The 16811-nt window shown below is 43.0% G+C and overlaps 1 protein-coding gene across 1 annotated transcript in view; it reads right to left on the bottom strand.

Annotated features, from left to right (window-relative positions):
- Window positions 1–16811, bottom strand: part of adarb2 (adenosine deaminase RNA specific B2 (inactive)) — a 217482-nt gene that overhangs the window by 66196 nt on the left and 134475 nt on the right. Inside the window, exon 2 of the mRNA XM_085763456.1 lies at window positions 536–622. Coding sequence (XP_085619582.1) covers window positions 536–622 — 87 coding nt within the window. The remainder of the gene's footprint in view (window positions 1–535; window positions 623–16811) is intronic.

Genomic DNA, 16811 nt, shown 5'->3' with positions numbered 1-16811 from the left:
AGAAGCGTCTGTAGCCTGCTTTATTTCACACTTCTATCCTCCGCGAGAGCAAAGTCTGAACAGCTGCGATACGCTCTTCAAACCTAGTTACGGCGAAGTGGTGGCGTATTGCATTTCTGATGGGAAATGAACAAAAATAGGGTGTTCAGATCTCGCCACAAGAATGTTAATGGTGAAAAGGGAGGCTGGGATCAAGTGCTGGCATTCGCTGAGGCAGATTGCAGCTCCAGATGATGATGATGATGATGTGCATGTACCTGTCTCATCACTAATTTATCAGAAACACTCAGATTTTAATCTTTAATGTCTGACTTTTATAAGATAATACAGACTTTAACACACAGGCTGACACCCGTGCGTAATCAAAAAGCCCCATTTCACAAATAATTAATCACAGTGTATGTGGGTGACGGAGAGATGATCTCCATATTAGGCCTGCCACGATGGGAGTTAGTGCAGCCGTGTGTTGACAGACAGAGAGAAGAGAGAAGAGAGAAAAGAGAAAAGAGAAAAGAGAAAAGAGGCGGCATCTTACTTAAACTGTCCTCGTCCTCTGTACCGCTGGTCCCAGGGCTTATGTACTTGAAGGGAGCGATCAATGCCGACAGCATACTGAATTTCTCTGGAGGAGAGACAAGAGACATGCAGAGTCAACAAGAGGGCAGCGCCGGAGATGTTTTGATAGTTTTATCGATTAAAGCCGCGCGGAGCAGGCGGCGTTGTTGGCCCCCGACATGCACATGCAAACACACACACAAAGAAACACACACACAGAGAGAAACAGACAAAGAAATTCAGACTTCACAGCATTTTCTCATCTTTTATCTCACTTTCATTCATGGGGTTTGTACGTGTGTTAAAAGTTGGATTCACCAAGTTTCAGTTGTCAGTAATCTGTATTTATATATGTGTATAAACCATGTTGTGATTTGACATTGAAAATGAACCTCAAAACAAAAAAGAAGGAGAAAGAGAAAAAGAAGGGAAAAAAGCAAAGACAGATAGACGAGCCATGTATAACATTGGTGTTGATATTAAACCAATGCAATTAAGTATAGAAAGGGGCAGGTACTATAAGTTTTTCCTCATCCGGCTCCTTTTCATTTATGGTGATTATGTGTACTACATGGAATAAATCGAAATGAAATGAAATGAAAACTAATGCAATTAACAAAAAAAGCTGAATAACTCCTATTTAAAGAGGAACTATGCAAGTCCAGTCATTTTCCCACTGTTTTGCTAACCCTCCTCTCGGCCATGTGCATTTGTTTTTAATGAAGCCGGCGAGAAAGCGATCAATAGAGCGGTACATAACGTTATACGATATTACCATGTGTATATTTGTGTAGTCTTAACTGTCATAAACAAGAGATTACGGGTTACGAGGTGCATTTGTGTAGCAGTGCTGCAGAGACGAGAGCTGGGACACCGGGTCGGAGGCGCTGATCTTACAAGGTTGGTTTCCAGCCCAGAGACGCTACAGTAGGTGGAAGACTTACAGCCTCCATTCTCCCTGTAACAAGTCATTTAACCATCACAATTACTCTGAGGCTGTTTCATTAAGGTAAATGTAGCATAGTTAAGGTGAAAATCTAGCACAGTTCCTTAGTCTTTAATGTGTGTTTCTTTCTACATGAAAAGACGACATAGTATATTAGATGTATTCTCATTCTCAGCTCTGTCTGGTTCTGCCTCCCTGCTCACCAACTACATCTGTGGTGATAAACTTCCTCTCTTTATCAGCTCTAACTTGTCGACAGCAGCTCTCTCCCTGTTTCTCCCCGGAGGCCTGCTGCTGTCCAGGTGTGCGTGTTGTTTACAGTATGAAGCCCTATTAGGGCCATCGCCTGGTCTGGTGCTCTCCATGCAGCGCTGAGCAGAATTGACAGACCGGTCTGGCTCCTTAATTACAACCCCCTCTCCCCTCTCTTTCTCTCTTGCCTCTGACATCAGCTGATGATCAATAAAGGAGAGCGGTGAGGAAGAGGCAGCAGCGGTGGAGGTGGAGGTGATGAAGTAGGGAAAAAAAGCACGAGGAAGGAGGAAGAAATAGAAGTAGAATGAGTTTATGTACTGTAGGTGAGTGTGGGAGGTTGGAGGGTGAGGCTGGGGTCAAGGCCCAATCCCATTTCACCCCTTGGCCCTACCACTTACCCCTACCCCTCCGTTTTGCGCGTTCACGTGTAGGGGTAGGGGTGTCCCAATCCCCGTTAGGACAGAGGGGTAGGGGGAAGTGGTAGGGCTACATACCCCTCCAAACGGAGATTTTTCAGAGGCACACTCCAAACGGAGGGGTATGAAAAGTTTCCCATAATGCATCTTGCGGCAGCCGGCAGCAGTGGCTGTAAAACGAAAAGCTGTTTTATTTCTTGCTGTAGCGCTGTTATTACGTCACTTTCTTAAGTTTTAATATTTTTTCTTGCGAGAAAGTAACTGTTTAGGTCCCAAATGTGCGGTTAGTTTACCCAAATGACGGCGGGTTAGAAGTTTGCTCCGACGATTTTTCGGAGAAGTGAAGCTCCTGGAGGAGCGGCTCCTCACAGAGGCAGCAGCCGGTCTGCAGAGCTGCTCCGCCGGCCAAATTACGTCCTCGTCCCGGTCCCGCCGGGAGAGAAGGCGGTCGTTAATTAACTTATCCGCGGGTTTTTAGAGGTTTACCACCAGCATGTTAAATTCTTTTTAGCATTTAAATGTTGGTCTAATTGATGAAATCTGACAATTGTGGCAGTAGCATTAGTTATTTGGATGAAAAGTGAAGCTTCGTATCAGACAGAGGAGCAGGCAGCTGCCTCTGGGCTCTGTGTACAGAAATCACCACATTTACATCAGTAAATAAATGTTTTACAATGAACCGATCAGTCTGCATTAAGTTTTATCTTATTATATTAAGTTATATGGTACACGGCTATTTGATTTCTGGCAAAAGCTCGCCGCATCAGCTTACGTAAAAGCCAGTGAGACTACGTGATGACGTATGTGACTGTTGAAGGGGTGTCCCAATTCGGAGGGGTTGACTTTCTACCCCTACCCCTTGTAGCTCCGTTTCAAGGGGCGAGGGGCAAGGGGTAGGGGAAGGGGTAGGGGTAAAAAAGAGAAATGGGATTGGGCCCAAGACTCCCTCTGACCTTTAAAACCAGCCTTAATGCTTTGTATATTTTGGTTTCAAGAACGACTATGACCATATTGCTGTAACGTATGTGACTAGACAGCGGCTGCATCTTCTTGACAATTGAAGAGCTTTAACGCCAGTAAACAAACCCTGACCATGGTCTACCGGTGTTCTCTCCTTTAATATCATCTCCTGGTATGGGAACCTCCCAGTCAGACACAGGAATAAGTCGACCCAGGTAGTTAACCAGGCCAGTAAGATAACAGGAGACAAGCAAATGCAGCTTCAGGAAATATACAATCGTTCTATGGCCAAAAAAGCCACTCAAATTTACAGTGACACCACCCACCCTCTCAACTCCGCATGTGTTTTGATGCCATCAGGAAGGAGGCTCGGAGTTCACTTAGCTAAAAAAGCAGGGTACAAAAGGTCATTTGTGCCGTCTGCAGTGGATATCTTGAACCAGAGCATCTTCAGGTGAACTCTGAGCTACAGTGAAACCGCAGCTGTTGTATGATACTGTAATGTTGTATTTCATGTGTTATTTTATTTCATGTGTTTATTTATCTACTTGTTACTGTGCTGGATGTACCCAGCTGTTGCTGTTGGCTGACTACCAAGATGCCAAAGGCAAATTTCCACTGTGTTTTTAAACCATTGGACAATAAAGTCTTCTTATCTTATCTTATCTTATGGCCTACTCGCAACCCCACGGTTCCCCCATGTTGTGTTCACGAGTGTTCATATGTATGTATGCATAATCATGTAGATGATTATTTAGTCATATGGGTGTAAGTGAATTAGTGTACTTTCTTTTTCTTTTTTGTTGTTTCTTTTGTGTCTATAAGGGCACAACATGGCAAGCATTTGTATTATTTAGCCACATCATATTGTACCCATACTTACTTTTGTCCATTACACTGATGCTACCTATGTTTTGTGCAAAAAAACTTGAAAAATAAAGTAAAAAAAAAAAAAAAAGACTCCCTCCGACCTCCACCACCACCGACCTGCAGCAGCAGCAGCGTCGGTGTCGTCGTCCCTGCAGCAAGGAACAATTTCACACAGCTAAATGCTGCATAAACGGGGCGCCACATTACAGTGCAATAAACATGTTTTGATAACAGCGCAAGGTTGTGAATGAGCTCGGCCCCCGGTGCTCTCTCCCTCTCTCCCTCTCTTCCTCTCTCTCACTCTTCGCAGCAGCTCAGCAGCGCTGGAGGGGCTCAATGAATCACTCTGACACACATGGATACACTCTAAACACTGAGGCTGGAGCTGTGCTAGTCCTCCTGGGCCAACATCACAATACGAGCATTTGCATTCTGACCTAATTACGGTCTAAAGCCCGACACAAGCAGCAATTTGGCCCTAAATGACTCCCTCGGCCAACAGGGTCATTATCCGGGCCATTTTCAAATCAGTCTATATTGTTTTTAAAGCCCCCGTAGCCCCATTTACAGTAAAAACATGGCTGTCTGGTGTGTTTACAGAAGTGGCAAAAATTAGGAGTGTTTAAGTGTCTTGTTGGCTGGCGAAGCTCGTTCTAGTCCGCTCGTGTATTTGTACATAAAATGTTTCCAGTTCCTTTGTAGCGTGAAAGACAAGTGTTCACATCAAGCATGAAATCACAGAGCACACAGAGAGGCCGGCAATTAACACACAGGAGCCTAAGCTTTTATACACTGGAGGGGGGGGGCCGAAATGCCTGTAATGTATATTTGATAATCCTGTTTCGCCGAGGGGTCTGAACCACCCACTCAGCAGCTTCTGCCAAGTCAAGAGGCCCAGTGGGCACCGAGATAGCAGCGCCTGGTGTAAACAGATGCACGCACCACCACATACAATATGTCATGAGCTTTAACACCAGAAGCTGCTTCAGAATAAATGAATGAGATAGAGGGAAAAAAAACCTGCAGGTGTCAACAGCTGATTGATCTCATTGGTTATCAAATGTGAGAGATGGTTGATTTTTTTAGTTTTGGTGCAAAATTTGTCAAAATGAAACTTCAGGCCTGGTCCTCAGGCTGATTTACAACATGCTACTGCAAGACCACAAGCCCCTTCAATAATCCTGTATATTCAGATCTGATCAGGATTTATTATTGATAAAGAGTATTGACTGTCAATGTACCAAGCAAAGATCATATTAATGGTTTACAGTTCCTCTGTAGATACAGTGCTAAATGCTTATGATAGCATGCCAACATGCTCAAAGTGACAGCAACTACAAGATGAATTAAACAGGTACTGTATTGTATTTAATCTTAGGTTAGCATGTTAGCAATGCAAGACTTGCTGTAAAGGAAACATATTATGCCCCTTTTCAACAAATTAAATAGTTCCCAGGTGTCTTAAAGACATGAACAACTGGTTTCTGTGAGTCCCTTTAAATGCAAATGAGCCACTGCTTGCCCCGCCCCTTCTACCAGTACCTTTACTCACAGGTAGGAGTGATATTATGCAAATTTGAAAACTAATGACATCATTGTCAGACAACTGAGGGAACAGCTCATAAAACCACACGGATTTCAACCTAAAGAGCCTGAAAATTACAGATTTTTTTGTCAATTCTCACATTTTGGGGGCCAGAAGGCAAGTTATACACCCAAATATATGTTAAAGAGCCTTCAAAAAGCGATATTTACACAATATGTCCCCTTTAACACAAAGCCCAGTTATAGCTCATGAGATGATGCTGTTAGTTTTGTAGATATTGGGTCATAAAATACTGGACAGATTCAAACAGCCTGGTAATATTGGGTTATGTAGAACATGAGGGAACATGAAAGCCTTAACCGCCACACATCATGGTAATTGAGACGTTTCATTTAAAATTTAAAACCACAAGTGCGCTGCTGAAGGAGAAGTCGTAGGAATCATTGATGTGGTGCTAATCCACGGTGAACAGTACTGTAGGTTATGGGATGTTTCAGCAGCAGTGTGGGTAGATTACAGTCTGTCAGTCCTCTGGGGACCATGAACGTCTGTAGTGAAGCCACAGACTTGACTGACTGAGTGAGTTGACCGTCTGACATTGCCATCCTTAAATCATATGTAATAATACGAGGAAGAAAAACAAATTCTCCTCAGGTTCCTGAGTCTTTGCTGGTGTGTTGGAGCCGTCGCTGGGCCGTGTAAAAGCCTCAACAGACTCTTTTATTCTGTATTCAGAAGGATTTTTATTCAGATGACTAAATTCACAGTCAGAACGGAGCTTTTTCTCTAAAGCGCACTCCAGGTCTGTATAATTTCAAAGCAACCCTCTCCGAAACAATTCTTCTCCCTTTCAATGGACCACAGTTCATTTAAAAAAATAAAAAAACGTCTCAGGAAGTTGCTATTCACTGCAAAAAATATCATCATGTTTTTTTCAATAACTCTGATGCTGAATCAACTGCGCGGCGGCTGGTAAGCGGTGCAGTTTAGAGGTCATCCTTGAAAATGCGACCTCTGATCGTTTCCTGACAGCTGCTCATGAAGCGGCTGCACAAGCACTCTGCGCTCGGCTCGCTCTGATGTATGAGTGAGCTGTGTGTACAACATCACAGGCAGGTTGTGGCTTATACGCTGCGTAGTACTCAGATTGATTTTCTCACAGAGATACAAGCAGATTTTTAACCTTATAAAATTAAAATATACTACAGAGGGCTGCAGGAGAATAACACCACTGGTTTATTCCTCTGACATATGAACATTTAAAACAGTATTAACAGCCCTAAAGGACACTGAACACTTGTTAGACTTGATAGAAAACATAATTGTTGTGTTGTGTCTTAAATGTCCTGTGGCCTGTGGGTGAAAACTGGAGGAGATTTTAAAACTTTGTTGGACTGGAAAGTTGTTAACTCAGTGGTTCCTGACCTTTTCTGGCTCATGACCCCATTTTGACATGTATTTACAAGTATTTCTGGCGACCGCGTCAATCAAGATGCGCCAGCTCCGATATTTCTATATGCTGCATTTTATTTGAACTCAATTTATTTAAATTCGAGAAAGTGAAAGTATAGAATACAGTTGTTTAGGATTGTGTGTGGTGTTTTTAATCATAATTTTAAAAAGGAATAATAATTGGTTTGAAAAATATAAGGATATTAAGTTTTTTTTAAAATCAATTACTAGACATTTCAGGGACCTCATTTGAATTCCAGGCGACCCCAAGGTTTAAAAACACAGTGTTAACTTCAACTCAATCTGATGTAAATCTTATAATATTTAATAAAACTTTACTCAAATCAAGACTTTGCCAATGATAATGTTCTTTTACCCCGATGTAAAGTAACACATATAATCCATTAGTCCGCGTTCACAAATATGAACCAGTGGGAAAAAAACACCACATTTTTATTTTTCTTATCTAAAGATGGAGAAGCTAACAGCAACAGAAACCAGGCGAACCAGTGTAAAACCATTCGGGGAGAAGTATTACTGGCTGTCAGTACATAAAATCCCAGATATTGAGGCCTGAATCTGTGTCGAGACTCGAGATTTGAAAGACGAACTCTTCTGCATCAGAGTCTGTTTGCATGGTGTAATAAAATGCATATTGTGGAAAATATACTGTATATATATGAGACTGTGATGTAAACACGCATGTAAACAGACTTCTGTGCAGTGGGGGATTTAACAAATACTCACAATCAGCTTTTATTGACCAAACAGTGTGTTGTTGTGCAGTATAAACTTCCTGTGTGTGCATGTTTGTCGTAACGTTTCTCTGTCTGCAGTATGAGAAGCTTTTGAGTTTCCAAACTTGTCACCTCCCTGTGACTTTACACGACATCAGGATCACATTTAGGCAGATGATAATGTGAATGTACAACCTGAGAGAGAGAGGGAGAGAGAGAGGTGGAGGGGAAGAAGAATCCTCCCTATTGCAGAGTTCATTAAATGTACCATCACTGATGTGGACATTGTTACCTTACGTGCCCTTCACGCTATCTGTCATCCATCCCTCCTCATTCACCGGGCGGCGGCGGCGGAGGGAGGGAGGGAGGTGGGGGGCCGGATGAACGAGACAATGCATGCCAATAGTCTCAGCTCACTACGTCCACCCCCCCCCCCCTCCCACCACTGCACCAGGACACGGAGAGAGAGAGAGAGAGAGAGGAGAGGAGAGGAGAGAAGACGGTGCTCATTTGTTTCCACCGCACAAAGGAGGCAGAGGAGAGCCAGGTTAGATAGGGAGGGCCTTGGCAGATGGCCACACACTCCTGATAGTGACAACACTGGTGGTGGTGGTGTCCATTCACAATGAGCTGCAGACTCTCTCTCCTTCTCTACCTCCCTCCTTCTCTCTCTCTTCTTGCTTCCTGTATCAGTTCTGAGGAGAGAGAGTAATGAGCCCAATCAGATTTCCCCATGGCTCAGCATAACGAATGGGTCAGATGAGCGACGGGAGACACTATTGAAACGGGCGCTGGGGGAAATCATTGACTCACTCTCTCTGTCTCACTCTTTCTCTCTCAATGTCTTCCTGCAAGACTCGGATCGAAAGCCGCACTTGAGCCGCTTATATAAAAGGCTGCAACAAAGTGCAAAATTATCCAGGCAGGTGCAGACGGAGCAGACGCCTGCATCACAAACACCTGAGATCTCGACTCGCAGCTGTTTACACGACATCAGTAGTGCCAGAGCAGGACACTCCCAAAAAACCATCACTCCTCTCTCCTCTCACTCCAACGATGATGTTAGACGTTCATAAAGGACAATGTTCTCCTCTGATTGGAGCAACGACCTGGACGTGGAGGCATCCTGAGAAGGAGGAGGAGCTCAATCAAGGACACGTTAGACTCTTGCAGGGGTCTACAAAAACTTTTTGTTTCAATATTATAATATAAGTTGTAGTGTTCACTGCTTGTTTTTGTTGTTATAGGTCTATCCTTGTTTCCTTTTCTCTTTTCGATTTTACTTCACATCATTGTTTTGCATTATGATGTAATGTTTACTTCAGGGGTCGCAACCGTAGCTGTCAAAAATGGAGTTACTAATAAACAAATACAGCCGTACCTGCACCCTCATTACTTATGCTGCGTTCGAGACAAGTCGGAATTCGGATCTTTCCGACTTCTGATTTAAAAAAGTGCAATCGACCGCCACCTCAAGTTGAAGCTCTGACTCGGCGAACCTCACCGTCAACGGTAAAACATTGATTAAAAATGCATTTAAATGCCAAAATACATTAAAACGTTCTTTTATAAATAGTTTTTGTGACTTTTGTAATGTGTTTTTGGTTATTCTGACATGAAAGATCCGAGTTCTGACTGTGTCTCAAACGCAGCATTGGTCGTTACTTCCTAATTATTGGTTTTATATCAGGTTCCCTCTTTGTGCCCCTGTAAGTCTTTTATGACATGATGAATTTACAAACAGAAAATCAATAAATGTCGATGTACTGTAAATAATAACTATTTGGGAACAGTCTCGTCTGTGTTCAGTGTCTCAGAGGTGGATTTTATCAGTGTTTGGTCTGACAGTGAAGCAGAGACTCTGTATTGTTCTGTTGCAGCTTGTGGGAGGCGACACAAGTCTATATAACACTGTACAAGTGTGTGTGTGTGTGTGTTAGAGATGTTTTTCTTCCTCTTACCCCCGGCTGCTGCCCACCACCTCTTCATGTCTCTCCTCTCTCTACGTGTTTGCTCATCGTGGGAACTGTTTGGTTTCTCTCTATAATATTGTAAAGTCTTGACCTTCCTCTGTAAAGTAAATAAAGTTGAAGTGCACAGAGACGACGGCCCGCAGACTCTCAGCCGATTCCAGCTGCGCCGTCGTCATCAGGCAGACACTCGCGGAGGCTCGGATGAAAGAAAAGACGTGAAGAGAAAGAGAGAGAGAAAGGAAACATGGGCTCAATTAAGGGGGGATAGAGAAGCACCCAATTTCAAGGCACTTAGCTGCTCAGCGCTGTCACAGGTAGAAGAGAGAAGCTGCTCCAGATGTGTGTGATGATGCTGCTGCAGTGTGGGTTTCTCAGGTCGGTTCTTGATGCTGAGCTTGATGCACATTAACTGTCGTGTAAAAACAAAGTGTCATCTGAAACCTGCTCACGTCGACCGCCTACAGTGGTGATAATTACTGACAGCATATGTTTGTTTGTTTGTTTTTTCTTTTCTTCAGGTGTCTCCTTCCTGTCAGAGCAAAACGATTCCAGACTGAAGAGTTTAATCACTTTTTATCTTTAAGTTGAAACCGACTGAAATAACTACAATTATACTTTCTTTTTTATATATACACATCTGCTGTGAGAAATGGGAATTAAAAGGGATAGTCCACCCAAAATTCAAATTTCACTCATTATCTACTCACCCTCATGTGGACTAAGGGCTGGGAGAAGTTTCAGAGTCCTCCGTGCCTTCTCTGAGTTACAGCGGGGCTCGGTGCAACACTGCATGTCCACATGACGGTAGCGAACGGGGCTCATTTTTCTTTGTCCAAAAAGACACACCAAAAAACATCCAAATACCTCCATAGTGCTCGTCTGTAATGTCCCTCTTGTATTGAAGCCCCAACATGAGAAATTGCTCCGAAAAAAATTAAATAAGTCTATATTTTAAGCTTATTTGTAGCGGAAGCTCCCAGTGTCTCAGTTCACTGCTTTGCCTGTGTCTGTGCAAATCTCGTGCGATTTGCATTGACACCCAGTTCACGGCTCCGCAAATCGCGTGAGATTTGGACGGTGCTGGGAGCTTCCGCTACAAACAAGCTTAAAATATAGACTTATTTAATTTTTTTCGGAACAATTTCTCATGTTGGGGCTTCAATACAAGAGGGACATTACAGACGAGCTGTGTGGAGGTATTTGGATGTTTTTTTGGTGTGTCTATTTGGACGAAGAAAAATGAGCCCCGTTCGCTACCGTCATGTGGACATGCAGTGCTGCACGGAGCCCCGCTGTAACTCAGAGAAGCCACGGAGGACTCTGAAACTTCTCCCAGCCCTTAGTCCACATGAGGGTGAGTAGATAATGAGTGAAATTTGAATTTTGGGTGAACTATCCCTTTAACCCGGCGACCGTCTGATAAAAGAGAGGTTTAGCACTCGATAATGTGCAGCAGAGAGGACGGACCAAGTGGCCGAACCATCTGCTTTACATTTTGCTCCCCGGGGCCGTGAAGCCAAGGACAGAGCGTGGTCGCCATGGACACACCGACCCCCGTGTTTTGTTTCTGAGCAGATGTTGTGCTGTTTAATGTCATACGGGCTTCATCACCTATAGCTTTTTTTTTATCTAAATGTGAGTTATTTGAGTGGACGGTCATGTTGACGCCTTCAGCTAAGTGTCTCACTTTCTGTTTATTTGCTTGTTAATTCCTCCGTCTCATCTATAAGGCTCAGGTTGGCAGGTTTTACTTTTCATTTAATCATGTTAAAACCCTTGTGTGTGTGTGTGACACCTTTTTAGATTGAGACTGATTAAAACTTCCCTGAAAGTCGCAGTCATTTTCTCCATAAATTCAAACTTTTCTAATTGAATCTGTTTATAGAAATGATTCAACTTTGTAAAAAAAAAACCCACTAATTACAGCTGAAAACTAAATTAACCGCCTCGCAGTCGTGTCTCCACCAAACCTGTCATGTTGCGTTTTGCATCCGTGTTCGTTCAGACAATAAGGAGAAGAAGGAGTTTAATGAAAGGTATTAAATGACAACAAAACAGAGTCAATCTGTCAATAAAGTTGATTGTGACAATGAACAGAGCCTCAACTACTGTATAATGGATCTGAATCGGACCTTTGACCCTTTGGATATCGAACGTCATTGTTTCACCATCTTAATTAATGTGACACTTGTGAAACTGTGTCATAATTAGTGTGTGGATTCTTAGCCAAAAAATCTCCTTCATGAGGTTTTAGTGACTTTGACCTGTGACAGTCAAAGTCTGATCAGTTCAACTGAACATCTGTTAAACTGTATATCCAAACATTTAATCTATGATGTCATTTTGGACAATTAAACTACATAACAGTTTGTTATTTAAAAGTTTGGGTAACCCTTTAATTTACAGGCCGTTAATTATGTGATAATGTCAAGAAATAACAATTAATTGCATAGTAAAGTCAAGAAATGGCATAGAAATGGTCAATTTCATAGTAATGTCATGTTTTTCATAAAGGCAAAGGATTTCACATGCTTGTCATGCTTTGAATTTTTTGGGAAAGGCCAGAATTTTTCTCCACCAAGTCATTGGCAATTGACCATTATTTCTGGACCATTTCTACACAATCAATTGTTATTTCTTGGCTATATTTCTCAACATTACTATGAAATTGACCATTTTTAGGCTATTTCTAGGCATTATTATGCAATTAATTGTTATTTCTTGGCTATATCTCGACATTATCACATAATTAACGGCCTTGAGCCAAGTTGTTTCTCCACTTTCAGGCTTTATATGCAAAGTGCAGCTTCACTTTTTTACATCCAGATGTGAGATCAGTCTGAATCTTCTCAGATCTTCTTTGCTGGACGGTGGATCAGTGAATTTCAGGTGTTTTAAATCCTGCGGTAAACAACGGCTTCTTGTCCTTTCAAACTGCACTTTCAGATCTATTAGCAGAACTCCCTCGGAGCCTGTGATGAGCTGTGTGTGTGTGTCTGGCTGTCACACAGTCACAGCTCCAGTGCAGCGCTTCGCTCTGTGACGCTCGTGCTTTAGAGACCTCCGTAATTAAGAAATCTAGATAACAATACAGACTCTGGTTTTTGTTGCCAGTCGGAGGAAGGAGCCAAAAACCATTCGTTTTTTTTGTTTTTTTGTGTGTGTGGTTTTGTTAATCTTACAACATTTGCGTTGCTAAAATGAAATCAAACTGGGCATAAAAGATCTGACAGATGACAAATACAATTCCCACAGGCGGGTGTAGTGAAGTATTTTAATTTTTTTGCCTGATATGTGTTAGTGTGCTAAACTGGTGTTACATTTTCTCTCTCTCCATCTTTTCGTCTCTGTTTTCTGTCTCCATCTGCAGCTGTTAACACTTTAGCTTAGCCCTGCTCTATAGCACAGTGACAGATAAGATGTAGCAGAGTCCCTTTTTGAATTCGTAGGCAGCGAGGGCGACTTCACTCAACTCTCGACTCAACAACACGGTGCGAGTACGAGCAGCTGAACTCCAGTGGACAGTGAATTGCTTAATCACACTGTGGCACAGGAGAAAATTTGATGCCACTCAATTTTTTCTTTTTTGGTGCTTCTGCTGTTCCACTCTGACAGCGAGTACACTCTCATTGCTCCTGAGAGGTGACTCGCCATGCTTGAGCGTCACCGCCGAGGAACCTGCTCAGCGTGGCGGTGGATTGTCACAGAGGTCCAGCGGACGGCGTTATACTGTAGCGAGGGGCGAGGGGCCTTATCTCACGCTCCGTGTCACTGCAGAACACTGCTATGGTAAAAGCTTTTTAATGTAACATCTCATATGAGAGTATGAGCTTTATGTATTAATTTTTCACTGCATTTTTTTTTGCCTTTGTGCGTCTGATAGCAAAAGCTTTTAGCAACCTGAGTAACGGCATCTGGGAGGGAGCGCTGCAAGAAGAAAAGAGTAAAAGTGAAGAAACACACGACACGGCGAGCGACATGTCATCCCCTAAAAATGAACCGAGCCCCAGTTGAAATGTCATGATGGATGGCGGCGCAGAGATGGAGCGGGAATAGAAATATATAAGCAGCAAGAATGAATCCCGTCCTTTTCCCTGAATACCTTTTGGCAATTAAAAGCAAACAGGCATGACTCCCCCCCCTCACTTCATCCCCACTTCCCCCTCCGCTAAAACTTCCTCACAGATCACGATCGCTACCTGATAAGTGGCGGATTTAATGCGCGCTCGCTTCCCTCCTTAACAGAATATTAATGCAGGCTGTCATCCATGAGAATGACTCATTTACAAGCATGCAGAGGAAGCTGAGGACTCAAACCTGGATGAGGTTTGTCGCCTCTCTCGTTTGATAACAAGCACTCCAGTGTATTTACAAGGCAGCGCGAGCGAGATAAGTCTGCGGTGTAATGACACTAAGCAGGTCAGGAACGTCGTCTCTGCCTCTCACTGTGTGTTGCTGCTGCCGCTGCTCATCTCCCTCCAACAGTTATCCCTCTTTCTGTCAGCGAGCTGCAGCGCCGTCACCACCAGCCTCAACGCACAGCACCGATATAAAATGCATTCTCTCTCTGCTCCCTTTAATCAAGTTAACTACTTACTTATTTACCTTTTTATTCACTTACATGATCATGTATGCTGTTTCTGTTCTGGGGCTTGACTTTTAACTTGACTTTTAAAGGGGACATACTACAGAAATATATATAGGCTCTTTAACCTTTACATGAGTGTTTGTCTTGCCTTCCGGTCCCCCAAATGTGAGAATTGACAAAGAAAATCTGTAATGTGCAGGCTGCTGAGGTTGAAATCCATGTGGTTTCACGAGCTGTTCCCTCGGTTGTCTGACAATGATGTCATTAGTTTTCGAATTTGCATAATACCACCCCTACCTGGGACCGGTAGAAGGGGCAAGCAGTGGTTCATTTGCAAATAAAGGAGAATTATGCCCCTTTTCCACAAATTAAAATAGTTCCCAGGTCAAAATCCTGGGCTCAAACATCACAGCTCTTTTCATCCTCTCAAAACAGTCCTGTTCAGAACGGCTGGTTTCAGTGCCTGTCCCTTTAAATGCAAATGAGCCACTGTTTGTCCTGCCCCTTCTACCGGTACAGGTAAGAGTGGTATTATGCAAATTTAACTGGGCTGTTTTGAGAGGTTGAAAAGAGCCATGATGTTTGATCCTTGGGGTATTTTGACCAAAGCATATCACAGATGTGTCTTTAAGACACCTGGGAACTATTTTAGTTTGTAGAAAAGGGGCATAATATGTCTCCTTTAACTAACGAATCAATGTGTGAACGAATGAATATGTATGTAACAGTGGTAGCTGCATAACTGAACTGCCCTTTGGGATTAATAAAGTTGTGTTGTATTCAATTCAATTCTCTCAACTTTCATCGTATTCATGTGCTCACAGCTGAAATCCTGTCCTGCCGGCACAGGAGAAAACATTGTGTTGCTTGTTTCCTGCCTCGGCGGCGAGTGCACCAGTGCGCTGACAAGGCTCTGAGATGCTGCTGCTGTGTGACCCCGCATGTGATCTCCAATCTGGGAGCGTGTGGGGAGTCAATAGGTAGGTGTGAGGTTAGATACAAATTGGCCCGTGCATGTCACAGTCACCAGCCTCAAGCCTGGACAGCAGCTGCAGCTGGAAAAGCAACACAGAGAAAGGAGAGTTCACTGTGTTTATGTGCAGCTTCATATGAAACACATTCGACGTGTTAGGAGCTCTGAGAGAAATTTGTTTCCCCCATTTTTTTCCCCATTATTTCATTTCAATCCTGTTCATCCACCTCTCTCTCTTTCTCCACTCGTTACTTCACCTACATCCTGTCCTCTGCTGCTAAACGGCCTCCTCCCTCTCCTCTCTCCTCTCATCAAATAAAGCTGCAAGCTTCTGTGTGATCTCCTCCAGCAGTGTTTTATGCCTCACATTATGACACATATAATCAAGCTGGCTGTTTGCACTACTTTGTTCAGCACAAATTGCCGCACCGATGGTCCCGGCAAAGCACAGATGGGACATGGACAGTTTTTCATCGGCTGTTCCGAACCACAGAGCCCAACACATCTGGTATGCAGCGAGAAGCATCTTTGCACTAATTTGTTTGTCACTATATATTGAAGGGACTATCTGTCATCCTGCCATGCTTTGGTTGCGGCATGATGTTTGAAGAACATGGCTAGTCATAAGTTTCAGAGCGGCCCGGCTGGCTGGCCGCTTGGGACTCGCTCACTCGAGCCATCTGACTGTTTGGGGGAGGGGTGAGGGGAGCGAGGGGAGAAAGAAATGTGATGGAGGAGAGGAAGAAAAAAATAAAAAGAGTCCGGGGAGTTTGTGAATTTCACTTTAAAGCAGCTACTTAACCCCAAAGAGGAGGAGAGATGATCCATCTTCACTTCCAGATCTCCTGAAAACTCACACACGCACGCATGGATCAAGAAAAATCTAAACATTTCAAAGACTTAATTAGTGTGAAACAGTGTGTGTGTGTGAGGTATAATTGACTGTTTACTTAGTTACTGGTGGCTTCCTCTGTCAAGGTGGAAGATTCACCATCAAAACAAAGACGAAAACAGATTTATCTCATTTCTACACAGCAACTGTTGGTTTTTATGGCTGAAATAACAACTGCTACAATAAATCCAATCAGCTGTAGCTTCAATTCAAATGAATAAAGTTGTATTGAATATACACAATGACTCATTCATACATTATATTGTGCTGTAGCTGAGGATCTTGGGTGCATTACTCCATTACTGGAATTAAAATATGGATGCTCTTGGTGAAAAATGATTAAATTGAAAGGTGTTCAGACAGATATTAACAGATGCTTTTAGACAAACTGTGACTGAACTGTAGAAAAAAAAAATTCTGTTGGATACGATGTAAAAACTATTATAACAAGCTGTCTTTCTTATTTCAACATCATGTTTTTATTATGTTGGACGTTGAAACTTTCTAAAGCTTCAGACACAGACTTCAGATCAGTCCTGCTGCCTCAGCGTTATCTAACGCAGTTCAAACTGGGCTGTTCAGACTTGACTGACACTGTAGTGGTTGGCTGTGATTGGGTTTTTTTTTTTATCCCTCCTGTGATGGTCT

Source organism: Trachurus japonicus, chromosome 20 (genome assembly GCF_045865225.1).
Source record: "Trachurus japonicus isolate A0001 chromosome 20, Traja_1.0".
In the NCBI taxonomy this organism is placed as follows: domain Eukaryota; kingdom Metazoa; phylum Chordata; class Actinopteri; order Carangiformes; family Carangidae; genus Trachurus; species Trachurus japonicus.
The sequence above is the reverse complement of the archived record's forward strand: the minus strand, read 5'-3'. Positions and strand labels throughout refer to the sequence as shown.